The 21060-nt window shown below is 42.4% G+C and overlaps 1 protein-coding gene across 1 annotated transcript in view; it reads right to left on the bottom strand.

Annotated features, from left to right (window-relative positions):
- The window catches only part of WWC2 (WW and C2 domain containing 2), a 162973-nt gene that overhangs the window by 106117 nt on the left and 35796 nt on the right, over positions 1–21060 (bottom strand). The window contains exon 2 of the mRNA XM_018576217.1: positions 3896–4005. Coding sequence (XP_018431719.1) covers positions 3896–4005 — 110 coding nt within the window. The remainder of the gene's footprint in view (positions 1–3895; positions 4006–21060) is intronic.

Here is a 21060-nt window from a genome sequence, read left to right on the forward strand (position 1 = left end):
CCACATCCACCAAGCTTGCCTGTATAACAAAAATTAAAAAAGGCCTACTAGAAACTTTTTTCAACAATGTAATGCTGTTTCAAAGAGAACGTGTGTTGTATATTTTTTGTATATCTTTTAGACAGGTAAACATGACATATCTCACATTAATATTTTGTATTCTCATTTGAGACAGCAGGTGGAGATTTACACTTCTTTGCCATGTATTCCAGGCTATCAGCAATCACTGGAAAATAGTGTTTATAGAGCCATGTAGCTGAAGTTTACAAACAAACACACACACCTGAGTTAGGGCAGTGACTAATTTACCTTCCATCAGCAGTGTACAGACAGTTCAGCCCAAAGTTTCGATCACACAAAAAAAGCCTAAAAGCAAACAGTCTCTGATGTGCTCTCTCTTTAGAAAGCCCACAATGCTATGTGAATCCTGTGTCATGGGTGTACCCCTGTGTTATATTTTTACCCATTAAACAAAGATTTTTTAGTAAATAGAAAAAAAAGAAAAAACCCAACAAAAGACCAGTTTACAATATGATCAGCTCCAGAAATTAAACTTGTTTTCCTTAGAAAATATATGCTTAAGAGGGGACCCTAATGCAATTTTCAAAATCCTTAATGGGGACCACAATATTCGGTATAAGATGTTTATACCAAGAACTCTATTGATGACAACAAGAGATTAGAAGAGAAGAGAGGCAATTTAATCTTAGATTGCACATGAGGTTTTTTACTGTGTGAGTAGTAAAAATGTGGAAGTCCCTACCACAGTCAGTGGCATCCACTGATAGTTTCTTGAATGTATCAATACTTTTATATGAGTTCCTTAATTCCCTAAATATACAAGGATACAGGAACTACTACAGCCAAGTATATACAGACACACACAGATATGCATAGGTTGAACTGGATGGACTGGTGTCTTTATTCAACCTTACCTACTATGTAACAAACACAAACTTCATGCAGATGTAAATCCTAACTGAATGACATTTAGCTTGCTGGAAACTCAGCATATTTGGTGATTTGCAAAACCATTATTTTTTTTTCAGTTGCCACCCACAGCTTCCCAAACCCGTCCTCATTCTTTGTGGATTTAACGCCAAGAATGCAGGCGAAGTAACCAACGATTCCCAACGAATCGTTGATTAAGGCGAATTAACCAACAATTAACCCCGCCACAATTCCTAACTCTGATCCTATTCTTCTGGGGGTTTTGGGTGTTGCCAATTCTCGCAGCGGAAATGTTCTAACATTTTAACTATTTTATATTTCATCTGATATTCACCACCAACCAAACATTTGAAGAATGATCAATTTCATTCAGTGCCTCAAAGAAGGAAACTCTTGGGATTATAGTGCTAAGATGTATTATATAGTTATTTATACAGTTGTATAGTTTCTTCATGATGGTACTGAACTGACCCTTTAAAGTGACACAAAACAGGAGTTAAATCTTAAAAATGCATTTACGTACCTTAACCATTAAAAAAAATGTATCTTATTTGTGTATCACTCGGCTGCAGATCCTCAAATCATCTCTGAATTGGTGCCAACACTGTCCTTCCTTCTGGAAGCTCCATGGACTACAATCTCACGTTTAGTTCACTAATTTGTATTGAGATTGTAGTCCATCACAGGAGTGAGCTTGGAGCAATGGCTACTTTACAACACACACAGGGACCATGAGGAACAGAAGTAGCCACCCTCCAGAAGGAAGGACAGTGTCAGCACCAATTCTGAGATGATTTGAGGATCTACAGCCGAGCGATACACAATTAAGATACATTTTTGTTAATAGTTGGGGTACTTGATTGCATTTTTAAGATTTAACTCCTGAGTTTAGTGTCACTTTAAAGGGGAACTATGGGGTTAAGTCTTTTCCCCATAGTTCTCCTTAGGGTAACGGGAGGACACAAACTAGCGTCCTCCCGTCACCCTAGGCTCAGTATACAGAGAGCTGTAGCTCGAGGTATACTGAGACGCCGCAGTATACCGCGAGCTGCTGCTCGCCGTATACTGAGATGCCACAGCTGAAGCGGATCCCGACAATTGTGCTGGGATCCGCCCAGCTGCGTGACTGACAGCTGGCTCTGCCTATCTAAAGGCAGAGCCAGCTGTACCCGCCCCCTCCCCGTCCGTTTCGCCAGTCAGCGCCGGCGGATCGGGGAGGGGGAATCCAGCCCCTCCCGTCACGGCAGAGAGCCGTGACAGGATCGAGAGAATTCCTCTAATGTAACCTGCAGGGAGATATTTGAGGTTCATGATTGAGAAACAGAATTTAAAAATCCATCCAGCAAGATAAAATGATAGTTCTATGTTGCACTATTGACAGACGGAATAGATTATACAAATGAAACATGAAAGTAAGTAATGAGAAATACAGAACAGATTTTTATTTGTATACATAATATATTGTAATGTATAGTTTACTTGCTCCTGTTTCAGCAAATCACTTCACTAGGCCTTATGAGAAAAGCTTGTGTCCAAGCTGCCTGATAGGGTCATTATATCCAAAGTCTAATTAGCAAAAGGCACAGCCATTATGAAACTATAATGCAACATATGTACACACTTGCCAGAAAGGAAGATTAGCTTGACCAGCTGTTTCACAGCCTTTTGTTGCAACTGCTAATAAGTAACTAATTTCATCTATTTTACAAATACAATACAGTACTGCAGTTAATTACCCGTCTGAGTTGTTTGCTTTGCATATTCAATTTATAGCATGGCAGTACAGTGACAAAGGGGAATTTGTTTTATAATTGTTGGGAACATTTACATCATTCCAGCCCCACTGTGCTGTTTGCACAATAGACTGATTAAGTAGAGCTGTGAATTAAAGTGGTTAATATTCTGAGAGGCCTGACATGGAGTGCGGATAATAAGAGAGGATGATACAACTCAAGCTGCTTCTCTAAGCTCCAGCATCTGCCATACTGATACTTGAGGTCACTCTGTAATATTGCCAATTAGACTGGGTCATAATACAGTAAAAAAAAAAAAACAACAAAAAAAAACACACACTAATGTTAGCTGACCAACACCAATAGCAACACTATCAATGCTATGATCATACATTTTTACTCCACACAGCAAATCTTCATTTTTCAAGTAGATTCAAAAATGTACTTTTGCCTGAAATTACTCCTGAAAAGGAGCAAAGTTCTTTCTGTTATTCGAGTGTATCTATGCACTCCTGCACCTATAACCTCATAGCTGATATCTGTGGTGTGAGATGAAAGGTTCTGTACCTCTGACTGCTAGTCTTATGGGATTTTGGACTGAGATTTAGTGATGCCACTAAGGTACTGCTTGCTGGAGAGGAAATGTGCGGTGCACGCATCATCCTTTTTCCTCTTCAATTATTCTGTGCCTCCTACACCTCTTCTACTGTTTCCTGAATAGCCTTCCAGTCATCAGGGAAGCAGCTCTGACATAAGGAATCACAGCATTGCCTCTACCAATATGTCTGCCTCAACACTGAAACACAATGCAGAACAAGGCATGGTAAGTGAGCATTGGTGAAAAGATTGCCTGGGAAGCTGGATCCATGTTCCCTCACGGCATTGCCAGTCAGAGGAAATCTCCCTCTGACTGGAAGTTCCGGTATCGGGGGTAAGAATCGGAGCATTTGGGCAAGTACGAGTACTCGCCCAAATACTCGGTATCGGCACCAATACTAGTATCGGTGCATCCCTAGTAATCCTTATACCTAGAAGTATGACCCCTCAAAAGCACATGAAGTTTCTGAGATAAGACAGATAATGAAAATGAAAAACAGCTTTTCCCCACATGGTTGATGGTTTTAGAATACATAGCATACTTTTTCATATCTGTTTGTGTATGTGTGTGTGTACACAACAATCAATGCATAGAACCTAAATCAACAACTTACGATTAATATGATTGATAAAGTAGACTCCAATTTGTGGATCATAGGAAGTTTCCCATCCCCAAGGCAGCTCATTCCCGACGCAGTCAGCAAACGATAAGGGCTTAGTTAACCTGCAACAAAGCATGTAAAAAAATGTTCAGTTTAGTGATGTGACAAAGCTTTACTTACTATGAAACACGCTGGCATGTACAATGAATGAGAAAAATAGATTGATGAATGGAACATGAACGCCTATGTATCATTATTTGAACACTAAAAGTGACTATTTAAATCAATACTGGTAATAAATCTAAGTAACTGGATGTTTGCCTTCCTCTCCTAGACCTCCTTCTCAACCTCTCACAGTCCCTTTTACTGCCAGTATATGCAAGGCAACCTTGTTTGCCTTTATTCTAATTGTATGGCCCCTGATAATGCTCTACATACAATTATATTCATTTTTTTAAATATAGTTTTAGCCTGATGGTTTTCTCCTCTCATTTTATTGTAGACCCAGAACTGCCACATAAAGAATTAAGAAAAGGAATACATTATACATAATTTACAGAACACCAACATGTACATAAAATCAAGCAGATGTAATTTGCTCAATAAATCTTTATGAAGGATTGCAACTGTCAGGTAGGTAAAACAGGCTCATTCTTTTTGCAATTCTTTTTGCAGAGGAGTGCTTGGAATACAGAAAGCCTTGTGATGGAACACCTGTCAGAGCTGTCTAGAATCACAGAAATAATGAGTTCACAAGGAATGCTAAATGTTAATAACATACTGAGAAATTGTTTTCAGCAAAGACCTGACAGGATCAAGACGTTGCTCCAGATACTAACCTAACTTGGCTTTCAAAGGGGGAACTGTGGCCCATGGACAGCACTAGTACAAGAGTGGTGAAGTGGGATGTATGGCACCTTGAGAAATTCCAGATTTCAATTATTTGCACCCTCGCACACTTTTGTCTACCATGACTTTCCTATACATAGTATTGTAGTTGCCAACATTCTATCATGTCTATCAAGTCCAAGCTCTTGAGTTACGGCCTACAAGGAGGTTAAACAAAACATTGGGCAACGACCAAATGTAGCCCCAGGGAAAATGTTATATCTTTGTTGGTACATCACAGGAAAAGGTGGATCAGTTCCTTGGATCAAACTATTTCTCTACTATGCTTAAATGATGGAAAATGTCAAAGGCACTAGTTAAAAAGATGTTCAGTCTGCAAATCTAATTTGTGACTTCACTATTTCTAACTCATGACGAACGACCTTCAGTGGTGGTGGTCAACTTGAAAATAATAGAGGGCCTTAAAAATTCAGTTCTACTACATTTTGTTTTTCAAAATTCTGCCAGTCACACTGAAGAGAAAGTTGAAGTCCTCATCATTAAAAAAAAAAAAAACCCCTAGCATTGGAATCAGTGGGCACAATAATAACCACGGTATCGGTGTCAGTGTACACAATAATAAGCCCCCACATTAGTGTCAGTGAATGTAATAATAACCCCCAGCATTGGTGTCAGTGGCAGCGCCGTTTAACACCCCATCCCAATTTGCACTGGTGCCAAGTAGCCATGCTATTTAACCCCCTTCCCCTGATGGTCAGTGCGGCGGTGGCAGTGATATTTAACCTCCCTTTCCTGATGAAACTCTTCTTGTGCTGCTCTTTCTCCCAAACAAGGCCAGGACTAAACTTTTTGCACGTGAGATCACTTCACCAGACATCACTATTTGTTTCAGTGGTGGGTGGTGCAGAGAGCATTTTAATGCCTGGCACACCAATGCCACTCTGCAAAGTGTACAGGTGCTGAAAAGGTGGCAGACACATCTCATGACAAAGTGGGCTGCAGACAGAGAGCCAGCATGTTGAATGAGTGTGTTTGTCATCTGTTTTGCTTGTTTTGTTTTGCAGTGCTGAAAAACAGAAATTTTTTCAGGGACAAACCTAGAAAATCACTAAAATACCTGAAAAATATTAAGCAACCAGCAACAATATAGTTCCTAAATTCCCTGTAACCAAATAGTTTGCAACCTTATCTGTATAGAGCTGTCTCACCTCAGATATAAAAGGAACTAGGGAATCAGATATCCATGGCCGAACATACTCCAGCAGTAGTAAAACTATGGGGCTGCAACTAATGATTATTTTCATACTCGATAAGTTAGCCGATTATTTTTTTCAATTATTTGATTAAATCGGATTTAAAAAAATACCATCCTTAAATTTACAATAAAATACACAAATGTAGTGTTACAAACACAACGTTTACTTCACAATAATACAATATGCACATTTTTTGCACTCGCACCGCACTGGAATTCATGGTATTGCAGTACCGAACGCTCCATTGCAGGTTCCATTCACGTTCCATTGCAGGTGATCACACTGCGGCTGGGCAAGCGCAAGGCTGGGAGGTGCATTTGGAATGCCATTGAAATTAATGGCACCACAACGCACATTCCGGAGCAGAATTTTCAGGCCGAAACCAAAAATTACGCTTGCCACTATATAAATATATATATTTATTTATTATAAAAGCTCAGTCATCAGTTTAGAGTTAGCCATGAATATTGGCCAAAGAATTATTGCTCTCACTCCGGCGCACACAGCGATACCTGACATGTGTATAGCAATCGTCGTTTTTCTATGAAGGTGCACCCGACTTGTGTTTCCATTAGTATACACACGTATGCAGGGTTGGGGGACTTTTCAATATTTTTTTTGGGGGGGGTGGGGGGGATTCTTAATTTTATTTTTTACCTTATTGCTATGACTTGGGTGGGCTCATAAGCCCCCTATCTGATGGCACATTGGAGGCGACAGTTTCTCTTCAAGGTGACATTGGGGGTCTTTCAGACCCCTAGTGTCACCTTTCCACTTTACAGGATTCAGCTCTCTGTGTTGACATTCAGCTGCGGCAGCTGAATGTCAACACAGCAGGCAGTGACTTGGAGCAATAGCCAGCCTGTTTTTTTTTTATTGCAATAGTGAATAGCAGGCTGGCTATTGTACCCGCTCACTGCCTGCTGTCAATCAGCAGAGGAGGAAACTGTCTATTGCAATTTAAAATAGGCAATAGCAGGCTGGATATTGCTCTCAGCCACTGAAGGAAGCTTTGACACCGTCTTTCTACCGCCGGCAGAAGTGGGGGCATTGGGGGAGCAGCAGAGGTACAGGGGCAGCAGCGCAGGAATGGGGGCAGCAGCGGAGGACAGACGGACGGCAGCACCAACTAGGTAATGCAGAGACCTAGCGATCTCTCATGCCGGTGAGAGCAACGGGGAATGAAAGGGACACAGAACCCTACAGCCAGCACCAGCATTGAGGAGAAAAGAGAAGCAGAGCGGTGGCAACTAATCGAACAACTAATCGATAATGAGAATCGTTGCCAACAAATCTCATTATCGATTTAATAGATTAGTTGTTGCAGCCCTACAAAACTCATTGATCTCAATTTACTTTATATAGCATACTGTAGCCTTCATACAAAAAAGCCATGATTAAAACCATGAAACATTGCGTTTATCCAACAGTATTGTATTATTATACTAAACCAAACGAAAGTATAGAAATTATCTGAATCACATTGAGTTCCTGGTAGTTTTCGCTTATACACATACACACACACACACACATTGTAGAACAATTATTATATATAATTATTATTTTTTTTAAAACAGTACACCTGTAGTACTTTATCCTGGTGCACTATATGGCCCTTTAAACATATTTAGGCCCAATTATGTTGTCTCCTTTGACTGCTGGGAGCATGGCACATTAAAGGTTGTGTAAATGCTAAAAGTTAAAGATGTTCTGGTTAAAGATATGCTTTATTGGGTTATGTGGTGTTGGGGTGGGTTAGGTTGTCTATTTAAAAGAGAACTTTGAAGTGAGTGATTTCCACTCATCCTCAGTTAGAGCCGACCTGTGACAAAGAAGCGGTCACAGGTCGGCTCTATCGATTGGGAAGTAAGCAGACACATGCATCGATCCGCTCACTTCCCGATCGTCTACCAACAGTGAGCAGAGACTGTCGGTCACTGCTCCCTGCAGGGATTCCCCCCCTCCAATCCTCCAGCGCTGAGTGGAGGAACGGACAAGGGCGGGGGCCGGGAACAGGTGGCTCTGCCTCTAGATAGGCAGAGCCAGCTGTCACTAACGCAGCTGGGTGGATCCCGACAGTATTGTCAGGATCTGTCCAGGCTGCGGCGCTCTCAGTATATCATGGGCAATAGCCGGCCATATACTGAGCTCTGGGTCACGGGAGGAGGTTAGTATATGTCCTCCCATGACCCTAAAGAGAACTATGGGGGAAAGCACTCACTCCATAATTCTCTATTCAAGTCATGCTGGGTACAGGTGCTGATTTTCAAGACATTGGCTTTCCAATGCATTCCCTGCCCTTCCCTTCCAAAATTCTGTCCGTCACAGCTTTACTTGTAATTGGTAACTTGCCAGTGTTTGTACAATTTGTATGATCTAAGTGGGTTTGTTGGGGTAGTCAAATCCCTGTCTGGCACTTTTGATAAGGTCAGGCATTCAGGCTACGGTGAGTCTAGTGGCTTACAGCATACCTGTGACTGCCATGTAATTTTATATTGTTAATGGTGATTTGGTTTATGTTCAGTCACAGGCCTTGCCTATTTCCAGCTGAATTTGTTCCTAAATCATAATTTGGGTAAGGCTACAGTTGTTTTTGAATGCCAAGTCCCTCTACTACTCAGCAGTCATGATTGTGTTCGCTCATGTTCCTATTTTTAATGTGTCCTCATCATCAGCAGGACCTAGCATGTTTACTAGATGTTCTAGCACTTACCAGAGGGACTCCAATTTTATATTAACTATAGGTCCATCTGGGATATGGACTTTTGTGCTATCACCAATACCTGCTGTTTGTAACCAGGCTTATATTTTGGAAACTGTATAGGGTTAATATATACAGTACATATACTGTGCAGAAGTTTTAGGCAGGTGTGAAAAAAATGTTGTAAAGTAAGAATGCTTTCAAAAATATATATTTGTTTGTTTTTATCATTTTACAAAATACAAAGTGAGTGAACAGAAGTAAAGTCTAAATCAAAATCAATATTTTGTGTGACTACCCTTTAGCTTCAAACCGGCATCAGTTCCTACACCTGCACAAAGTTAGGCCAGGTTCACACTTGGGTGATCCGTGACCGCACAGCAATCGTACATGAAACCACAGGCAACCATGGCACCCCAGTCACGCCAGGCCGTTTTCTGCCACGATCCTGCCCGTGCGATTGGTTGAAAAAGCCATGTGGTGCGTGTTGCAAAATAAAGGTTCATGTACCTTTTTTCAGCGATTGCAGCGTACATGTAACCCCACTGAAATCATTGGGGCCGCGCGGCAACCGCTGTGTGCAACCCACACACGATCGCACGGTCCCGAGACGCGTGTGCCCGGGATTGCACAAATCTGCACCAGCCCTAAGGGATTTTCTAAGATTATAATCAGGTGTATGATTACCAAGCAGGTGCTAATGACCATCAATTTCATATTTAGGTTGAAACACAGGTCATCAACTGAAACAGATACAGCTGTGTTGGAGGCTTAAACCAGGGTAAAGGTGGCCATACACCTGCCGATTATCGTACGATAATCGCGGGAAATCCTGCGATCGTACGATAAATCCCGCGATCTGAGAGTTGGAGATTGTGAAGAGACACAGGTAGCCCATGTCTGAACAGACCGGTGTGTCTAAGCTCAGCAAGTGTAAAAATATGTTGTTTTGAAAGAATATGCCTATGTGCTTGTTGCATTAAAGAAAGGTCACTCGGCAGTCGTTTGCCAACGCCTGACAACTACATACGGTCTGAACATTGAAAACTTTCAGAGACCCGATTCACAGACTAGTGAGCTATAAAGATTAAAAATGATTATGTACAAAGTAGTGGGACATTTGGGAGAACAGACAGAGTGAAATCAATAGATGTGTCCTGTCAAATTCTTGTTAGGCTCTGCTATAGCTGCCATAATGCTAAAGCAGATTAATGATTAATCCCCAAGTATAGCAGGAATGAGATGCTCAGATAAATAAATACATCAAGTGGGTTGATCCCTTAGTGTGTTGCACCTAATTGCAGGAAACAGCTTTACTCGGGCAATGAAATGGCTGGAATTTCTGGCAGGCTGTCAAGACACAAAGGTCATTTACACAACTTTTAAATGAGCTGACCTATGGACCTTATATAAGAAGTTAAAAAATACAACTCATGCTAAAATTCTCATAAAATTAGCCAGGAGATTTAGGAAACCCTTGTCTATTTTTTTCCAGTAAATACCTTCTTTCATGTGCAGCACAATCCTGCTACCTTATTCCTCACCTAGAGTGAATGACGTAGCCCTCGTCTGCCCGACCTGTGACAATGAAACTGTCACAGGTCGGCTCAGTAGATCGGGAAGTGAGCGAACACATACTGTTGCTCGCTCATTTCTCGATCTATCCCTGGAGAGAGCCGTGACCGTCCCTGCAGGGAAATCCCCCCCCCCCTCCCCTATCCGATCCTCCAGCGCTGACTGGCGAAACGGACGGGGGAGGGGGCGGTCACAGCTGGCTCTGCCTCCAGATAGGAAGAGCCAGCTGTCAATCCCGCAGCACTGTGGATCCAGACAATATTGTCAGGATCCGTCCCGGCTGCGGCGTCTCAGTATACCACGAGCTGTAGCACGCGGTATACTGAGCTTTGGGTCACGGGAGATAGCTAGTTTGTGTTCTCCCGTGACCCTTAGGAGAACTATGGGGAAAAGCCTCACCCCATAGTTCTCCTTTAAGGAAAATAACACATTCCAGTAAGGAGTGAATCAACAAAACCATTAGAAATCTATATCTATAGGTCATGTATTCTGCGGATCATATCAGCACACACATCAGATATTCCTCCCAGCACACACCTGGTGAAAGATACTGGGGTGAGCGAAGAAAAGACATGTTCATTGTGGAATAATAGGGATGTTACATGCAGGCATACTTGGCAACAGCCTTTTACAAGTACAGTCACAGTAAAACTAGAATGTGAAGACAATATTTTTTTCTTCCCCCTTCACCGAGTACTATTATATTCAAAGTACACTGTAATATAAAGAGACTCAACCCAAAACACAGATGCCTTGTATAAAGAAGCTATTAATGATATTCAGCACATCTGCAGAGATGTTCCTGTACTGGATACGGTATGTCACAGTATTAAAGGGTAACTATTCCCATAGCTCATATTGTAGGTATTGGGGATGAGGTTTGGGGGCTGTATCACAGCAAATTTAGGCAACTTCAATTCCAAACCTTCTGAACAGATAAAGGCAACCTACCACCAACAGTTTCTCCCAAAGCCATGAGACAACAGAAACTGATGCTGGTAGGTTTTGATCACAAGCTGCTATTTTTTTAGGAAGAAAAAAAAAAAAAAAAAGTTATATTTTTCAGGGTACAGGACAATTAATGTTTATAAATGTTCCCTATAACAAAATCAAATCTTCGTAAGATTTTTCTTCAGCCCATCTCCAAACAGCAGACTTGTGTTCTTCTTTAAAAAGAGAACTATGTCCCAACCTTTTCTGGCCAATTTTCTCTTCAGGGTCACAGGAGGACATTTACTATATCCTTCTGTGACCCAAAACTCAGCATATAGCTGGCTAGTGCCCTAATATGCTGACAATGCAGAGCCGTACTGCGGTCGGGAAAGATCCCAACATTATTGTAGGGATCCACCCAGCTGCCCGATTGACAGCTGGCTGTGCCTCTCCAGAGCCAGAGCCAGATGTGCCCCCCCCCCCCCCCCCCTCCTCCTCCTCCTTCCCTTCAGTCAGCGCTGGAGGATCGGAGAGGGGAACGGAGTGATCAGTTGTATGTGATTTCTCAGTTCTCGATCTATAGAGACGACGTGTGACAGCTTCAGTGTCACAAGTTGGCTCCAATTATGTGGATGAGTGTATTTCACTCTCCCCATAATTCTCCCTTAAAGGGAAACTGCCACGTTATCATCCTACCCTACCCCTAACCCACTTACTCTCATCTTCACTGATCTCCCCCACTGCTGCATTGCTTTGCCAAAGCGGTCAGAGCTTACACAGTCCAGTGTTCAAGCCTGGCAACTGGCAGTTTAGGTCTGAGCACTGCATTCTTAGGGTAAGCCAAGAGGGTGACCTGCTCCCCTTTGAACAGAAATACTTGGCATTTCCAAGGGAACTGACAAGAGTAAGGAAAAGGTGAGTATCGGTGATGTGTGAAATACGTGGGCGGGAACGCACCCGGCGACGGCACAATGACACTGGTGTTGGGCGCCACTGCGTTCCATGCTGGAACGCGGAAGTGCCGAGAGGAACGTGCAGCCCCGCCCCCGCACTTCCTCGTGTGTTAAAAGTCGGCTTGGCGGGACTTGCAAGGCGTTCCTTTATTGCGGTTTCAATGCCTGCACACCCCAATCGGTATCTGCATACCCAGAACCCCTGCCTCAAAAGAATCCGACCGGCCCTGCTTACAGCACCCTTCACATCCCTGCCAGGGAACCTCCAATATTATCCAGGAAAAAACGATAAATACCTTGCTACATTTATTACGAGACTTTCATTTAACCATATGCTGGCTCTGATTACCTTGATGCATTTGCTATAGTAGTGAGACTTTCATTTAACCTTATGCTGATCTATTTACCTGGATGCATTTACTATATGGATAAGACTTTCATTTAACCATATGCTGGATCTAATTACCTTGATACATTTACTTTATGTATGATACTTTACTTTAATCTTATGCTGGACCTGATCAGCTTACTGCATTTATTATATGAATGAGACTAAGTTATACCTTAGCCAAATGTGGTAACTTCACCGAATTACCCTTAGCAACCAGTAGGGGGTATGGAGTAATACCTTCCCTGCGCAAAATCAACAAATCCCTCATCTATTAGGCAGATGATGTCAGGAACTCCAAACCGTCCGCTATAGACTGAGAGTGCCGCCTGGAGTTCAGTACTGATTGCCATTATAGATACACACCCAAAACCGCAGCCACTCCTTTCTCCGCAGTTGTGGTTCACAACCTGAGACAGTTGGGCGTGACAGTATGATGATCAATAAACGCTAAGGAAGAGACAGAAGTCCTTATCTATATACTAGTTCCAGGTCAATAGTCCTTGCCAATGGAACTGGCTCCTAAAAAAAATCTTGCTGGCTCCTGGATTGAACAGACTGGCTCTTGAATTCCATATCATTTTGCCCACTTCTGCCTTAAAGTATTAGGCAAGAGTGTCAGCGCCTAAGAACATGGCATTTTTAGAAGGAGAGGTTCGGAATGGCCTCCATATCTAGTTCATGACAAGAAAAAGTCGGATTTGAAGAAAACAGCTGGACATTGTGCAGCACAGAAGATCTGTAGATACCCATACATGAAACCAGTAGTGTTTACATGTACCTTCCTTGCCACGGGAGAGCAGCTAAAAAGCCTGGCATCTGACATGCTGTTGTCCATGCCCAACTGCTCCACTACTTTCTGCTGACTGCAAAACATCGAACGGAACAAAATAAGGAACTTCCTGTTGCATCCTGGGAGGTCTTTTCCCTTCCAATTCCAACCTGCTTAGTTATAAGCCGGCTGAGGAGGAACCCATTCATTTTTCTTTAAATCCTTCCTTCTATTGTGCTTCTATACAAGATGCTCAGAAATATAGTGACTCTAGCATAAGGACGATAACATACTATCAAGTATTTTACAAAAATGTACTGAGCTTATGTAGCCATAATAGATGCAAACGGTCCTTCTTTCATTTGCCCACCCCGTGTTGATCTCTCCAATGGATCACCTTCTAAATGCAAAGAGAAGAATCTGATTAGTTGTGACTGGACTGTCATCACAGACCATTCTTTCAAACACTTTCCAATATCCGAACAGTTGCCAAAAAGCCATCATAAGTGGAAACCACAAATGTCTTATTTCATATAGCAGTCACAGCTCAACCCTGTGAACAGAAAGTCACGATGGGTTCTTCACAACTCCCAAAACACTTGTGATTACAAAATCTCGCTTTCTATGCTGTTGTAGTAAACCTTACACTGATGAAACAGGGGATAGAGATGGTCTGCTTCAAAGGTTTGCCCTGAGCATGACAGCTGAAAAATTCATGAGCAATCCTAGACGCAAACCATGGGAATGTCTCTTAATATTTGATGGCTCACTGTATTAATTGCAACATTGGAAGCTTTGCATCCTAGCAGATGAGGTTGAAAATGTAATACTACAAAAAAAACACAACATATTAATAGGATGCTTATTTTGATGACCGCGTACTACTTTGGCACATACCTTTAGTTGAAAGAAACCTGTACAGACAGAAATATGGTGGCTGCAATTGTGTATATCCTTCTAAAAATGTTAATGTGTTTACTATCTTGGAACAATCTTGCAGCTGGTGAAGTCAGAACATCTTACCTGCATACTTGTTCCAGGTCCACAGTTAAAGGGACACTAAACCCAGGAGTTAAATCTTAAAAGGAGAACTATGGGGTAAGAGTTTTCCCCCATAGTTCTCCTAAGGGTCACGGGAGGACATATACTAGCGTCCTCCCATGACCCAAAGCTCAGTAGAACGCAAGCTACAGCTCGCGGTATACTGAGACCGACTCAGCCGGGACGGATCCCGACATTACTGCCAAGATCTACCCAGCTGCGTGAGTGACAGCTGGTTCTGCCTATCTAGAGGCAGAGCCAGCTGTACCCGCACCCGTCCCGTCCGTCAGCGCTGGAGGATCGGACGGGGGGTGGGGAGGATTCCCTGCAGCGAGCGACGGTATGCGTTTGCTCACTTCCCGATCTATTGAGCCGACGTGTGACAGTTTCATTGTCACGGGTCGGCTCGAACTATGAGGTTGAGTGAAAATCACTCACCTCATAGTTCTCCTTTAAAAATGCTTCTGGAGGGTGGCTACTTTTGTTCCCCATGGTTCTTGTGTGTGTTGGAAAGTAGCCATTGCATCAAGCTCACTCCCGTGATGCACTACAAAATCAATACATATTATTATTATTATTATTATAATACAGGATTTATAGAGCGCCAACAGTTTGCGCAGCGCTTTACAATATAGGGAAGACATTACAATCACAATACCAATCAAGACAAGATGGTAAGGCGGGCCCTGCCCCTGAGGGCTTACAATCTAAAAGGGAGGGGCCAGTGATACATGAGGAGGGAGCTGTGTGGGGATGAATTGTTTGAGAACGTGATGGTTGAGCGGTTAGGTTGAGGTGGGATAGGCTTCCCTGAAGAGATGAGTCTTTAGGGAATGCCTAAATTAGCCAACTAAACATGAAATTGTAGTCTATCTTGGGAGTGAGCTTGGAGCGGTGGCTACTTTGAGGATCTATAGCCGAGTGATACACAAATAAGATACATTTCTGTAAATAGTTAAGGTACTTGAATGGATTTTTAAAATTTAACTCCTGAAATTAGTGTCACTTTAATAATGTCTGATCTGTTGATTGAGTCAGGAAAGCAGACAAGAAGAAGTCACAACACAACCATGCCATGACCGGTCTTTCTCACCACATGGATCAGGACAGATCATTCTGGGTACACCACAGTAAAATGGCTTTAATGCAGGTACATATAATAGCAATTTCAAACAACAAGTAAAACCAATTAGTTACTATTGCTATCTACCAACAAGAAACTTTAAATTCGAACACCCACTCAGTTGACCATAATCGGCGTTCTGTATAACCCCCAGAGGCCAGGATCCAGAGAGCACCTCTCAAGCTTGTTCTATATAAAACTTTATCTCTTTCTTCGGTTCCACCAACCACATACAAATTTGCAAGCCAGGGATAAGGTAAGTAAAACCACATTTAAAAGGTACTCTAGACAAAAAACGGGGTAAGTCCCACTGCAAATGTAGATTTGAAATTTTCCAGGAGTTAAGCTTCAATTGCCACCCTTCCCATCTCCAGATACCTTCAATCTGCAACACTGCTGCTCTGGTTTGCCACTGGAGCAATGAGAGGAAGCCATGTGTATTGCCTAGGTCGTGACTTGCATCACATAGGAGGAAGGAGGCCGAGTCGCATGCTACTCTTACCCATAAATACAAAGTATAACTATTGTATGACAGCTACTATGTGGAGCATCAGAGTAGAAAAGGAAAGAAGAGTATGGAGAAGGTGGCAGTTACGTGAACCTGTTGATCTGCTACCCAAACACACTAAGGCAACAGACCTGCATTAGCACACCACAAATTATGATAATGCGCTGTGATAGAAAAAAAAAAAAAGAGGGTCTTGTACTTTTCCAAACATGTTAGGATGTGTTGGCAGCTCATTAATTTTAAATGGGCTGCTTTACCACAACACGTGTTAACGCACAACATAATGTACATTCGCATAATGCAAAGAATGGGTACTTAATGGAACCTACTCCATGGGCCCGAGTGACCCACAAAAGCAGTGAGTATCATGGAATGCCACACGTATCCATGTCTGCACAGGCAGTTACGCATCATGAAAGGGCCACCCAGGGACATGACAATGCTAAAGGTCTGTAATAAATGGTGACGCTAAAATTGACTGACTGTAAACAGTCCTGCTGGTCATAGGTAAGAAGTCAAGCAGCCCAGGTGACAAACGTGTGCTTTACCCAGTGGGATTTAGCTGCTGTATAACCTCACTGGAAATGGAGACGCTCGAGTCGAGTGCACTCTAGTTACATGTAGCCTATAAGAAGGAGGAGGCAGAGCCATGAAGTTCTAGTCTCTGTAGCTTATAGGGAGGGTTTGTAGTAGCATGATGCCTTTGTCTGCTCTCCTTTGCTGCATGTATTAGAGATGAGCATGGGGCCTACTGCACATGGTACGCTGAGCGTGTTAACACAAACTGCTAACATGGGCACCTTTTAGATGCATTTACATTGACTTGCAGGGAGAAAACAAAGCAAGGCAAAGCTCGTCACAAAAACAAAAAATGCCAGTGTACAATCACCCCCATGGTGGGCCCATGACCTGTAATTGGCCCATGGCCCAAACTACCATAAATGCACAACTGACTGCAAACCCTGTGCAGCAAGACTTAAATCAGCTAAAGGGGCAATAGCATTTATTCTATGCTGTGCTAATGTGCGTCCTAGAGCCTAAAAGCATCTCTATTATTGCAATGTCGGCATATAAATAGAAGACAGCACTACATCCTACATTACCAATCAGTTGTAATAGCCGATTTTACATAATGTGTTTACTTTGAAGCAACATCCTTTATAATTGCATCACATTAAAATAGTAAATGGGAGCCATTAATACCATTTTATTTAATTTAGTCTGAGTAATGTTAATGCAAGTCAGTTAAGGTATAATTAATCAAGCAGGTAATACATCAGAGGAGCTTTTACATAAGAGCAATCCTGTTGTACAGCCATCTCTTGACCCTTTCTGAGTGAAGGTTTTACTGCCCTATGTGGCCTTATCACTCTGGAATCCTGAAGGTTCATTATCTCTGCCATTCCTCGCATACCATTCATTAGTGCAGAGGCCTTCACAAGCACAACCTGCCAAACCGCTAAAGCACTGACTCATGAATGTACACTGTCACTTCACAGCGCTGTCCCCAGTACACAGCTGTGAGCCTACCGATATTTGCCCAAAAGCTGCTAGTTCTATAAAGTGGTTTTGTGGGAAATGTATGGTATTAGAATACACATCTGAGATTTGTAAACTGGACCTAGTATCAGATTATAATAATATATACACATACACACAGTTTATTCATGTAATTATTTTTATTAATATTAGACAGGATTTATATAGCGCCAACAGTTTGCGCAGCGCTTTACAATATAAGGAAGACATTACAATCACAATACAATTCAAGACACGATGGTAAGGAGGGCCCTGCGTAATAGTGTATCTAAACCCAAGGACAAAAATGTGATATATTGCAGCTTATCTGTCCTTATACGTGGTGGCTCCATTAGTTTTCTTTAAGGCTTTTCCCATTTTCACTTGGTGATCCTGTCAGCAGCATGCTATGCTATTAGTATATTTTTTTTATTTAAAAAAAATAATACTGAGCCATCTTGTAAAAAACCTTTATACATTCTTTTCCGGTGGTGGGCAGCATGCTTAACCTTCACTCTCTTGGAGAGCTTTGGATATCTCTGCCATCCAAGACTTCCGGATGCGTCCTTCGCTGGCTGCTGCGATTCCTCCCGCACCCCGCTACGTTGTTGCTGTGTTCTGTGGTATCCAAGTGGTAGAGACGCACAGTAGTCCACTGTTGCTTTGATCTGTTTGAGCAAAGCACAGTTTCACTGTACGTTTAAATCCTCCTTCACAGGCCATGTTGTACTTGCGCCTAAAGGCATTCATCCGTACCTGTACAGATGTGCGAGTTTGGGGTTGTGTGTAGCCATGCACAGCCACGTCTTGTCATATAGGTATACAGGCACCTGTTCCTCCCAGGCGCAGGTCTCTTCATGGATGTGCATATGTGTGAATGAGCCCTATATCGGATAAATGGTAATCAGATCACTAGGGCATTCGCAGCTACAAAGTATACTTCGAGTACAAATTGAGCAAATCTGCTGCATAGCATTCGCTCATTCTGAAATGTTTATTATATTTTATATATACTGCAAAAAATATTATCAAACCATACCAAACACAGGTTGATTTACTAAAGTATATGTTGTTTACTCAGCAAAGTTTTTTTTACTCTGTAAGGGAATTTTCATTAAAGCTGACCATGCTCTTAAAGGAGAACTATGAGATGAGTGCTTTTCACTCACCTCATAGTTCTAGCCGACCTGTGACAATGAGACTTTCACAGGTCGGCACAGTAGATCGGGAATGGCACAATTGTCGGGATCCGCTTCAGCTGCGGCGTCTCAGTATACCGCGAGCAGCCGCTCGCGGTATACTGCGGCGTCTCAGTAGCTCACGGTATACGGAGCCTAGGGTGACGGGAGGATGCTAGTTTGTGTCCTCGCGTTACCCTAAGGAGAACTATGGCCTAAGGATCTCCTAATGCGTTGATCCATTTAATAAACACTGATATTCATTAATTTTCATACTTGGCCTCATGACACCAGTAGTTATCCCTATGACCTTGAGGGGCAAAGGTTTCCACAGTACTATGATTAAGATTAGAAGATCTATTAGCGTGACAGAGATAGGACCCACATATAGTGTGTACATTCATTATACAACCCATTTACTTCAATGAGATGACCACCTAATTACTGTCTTTGAGTGAACAGGAATATTTAATCCACTTAGATATTGCAGTAATTATCACAATCTTCTGGAAATAAAGGTCAAAGGGTATAGTCTCATTAATGCTAAATACCAGGTACGAAAGAGGCGAATCAGTTTAACAAGTTTTAAATTACAAAAACATAGTAGTTTTACTAGCCTATAATTAAAGGCCTGCAATGGCAGTAAAAAGGAGTAAAAGGAGTAAAAATTAGAATAGCGGTTTGAACAAAACATTTTTATTCTTTTTCACAAACGGTCTTCCACCTTTAATTTCTTCCACCAACGTACCACGTTGATATGCGTTCTAATAAAATGACGCAGGCAATTTATCACAACACGTCGCAACGTGCTGCTGTGCGGATCTTTGAATGAAGCATCGTTTTCGGACACTTCATATAAAGTTAAAACCCATCACACCACCTCTCACTGCCCGTACACTTCATTTTACAACACTTTACAGTTAAGGTTGATTTATAAAAGCTTCAGAGAGCAATCACACTGGTGCGATAATGGTTCCGTGCAATTAACACACCGTACCCGACAATACACAAGCCATTCATTGCAAACGCACCTCCCAGCCACGGTCCGATCGATTGCACCCCAACCTGCGGCACCACAATCGCATTGAGGACGCATTGCGTGAAGGGCAATGCAACCCACCTCCCGAGCTATTAACGCACAGCAGATGTGTTGTAGGGTACAGTGCGGTAACTGGGCCCTCAACCAGCAAATAGCTGGGCGAAGCCATTAACACGGTGTTACAGCCCCTAGATAGCACCAAGAAGCACTGGAAACTCTTGTGCTCCTCTAGTCTCATATAGCGGCTGCAATGCCCTCCACCCAGCTATACAGTGGTTCAAGCTTTTATAAATAGACCCCAAAATCTGTCTCATCTTCAGCAATCTGTTGCAATTGGCTGCTCGGGATTACAGGTGCATGGGTCACAAATACACAGGAAAACTATCGCACACACAGAGAAGTAGACTGATTTGTGTCCAACTGTGTATTTTTTGCCCGTGCTGGAAAGAGAAGCAAAATGCATAGTAACATGTACCATGTGAATGCGGCATAAAACTGGAAAGACGGAAACGACTTCCACACACAATTAACAATTGTATGGTAATCTCACAATGTGTGCCACTATAGAGATGTATTGTAATAAGTCATATATGGCCCTTTTATACATTAGTTGCTGTTGGGCAGCCTTTAGTTCAAGGCTGCCTTCAGACCCACACCTCGTATGCCAGTTATCGTCATCTTACAGGGGCCATGTTGCATCATGAGCTCCAATATCTTTAAAATGATTAAATACAGCAAATGTGCTTGCATTCATATAGCACAGAACTGGTTAAATAACTCCACACACCTAAGATAGCACATAAAACAGCTCAGAGACTGACTTCCAGTACTTGGGGATCAATGAACATCTTGCCCTAATCTTTCTTTTTAATACGTAGTAAAAGTAAACTAGCACAAGGTATTTATTTATACTCCGAGAAGATGCCCAAGGCGCATGTTAATGCATTTCACACTGCACCACTATGGACTGTTTTACCAAACATCTAAAAAGGCTAGATTATTATATTATATTAAATAAAGGGAATCGCATAAAGTCCTTCAAAACTACATTCTACAAACCTTACAGTGTTGTGGGATGAGCCCGTTTGAATTCATATACTGTATAGTAACAGCTTAAAAGGGAAAAGGCCTAACCCTATAGTTCTCCTTAGGGTAACGGGAGGACACAAACTAGCATCCTCCCGGAACTCTAAGCTCAGTATACCGCGAGCTACAGCTCTCGGTATACTGAGATGCCGCAGCTGAAGCGGATCCCGACAATTATGTCTGGATCCGCCCAGCTGCGTGAGTGACAGCTGGCTCTGCCTATCTAGAGGCAGAGCCAGCTGTACCCGCCCCCCTCC

The sequence above is a fragment of the Nanorana parkeri genome, unplaced genomic scaffold (genome assembly GCF_000935625.1).
Source record: "Nanorana parkeri isolate BGI_ZX_2015 unplaced genomic scaffold, ASM93562v1 scaffold60, whole genome shotgun sequence".
Classification (NCBI taxonomy): Eukaryota; Metazoa; Chordata; class Amphibia; order Anura; family Dicroglossidae; genus Nanorana; species Nanorana parkeri.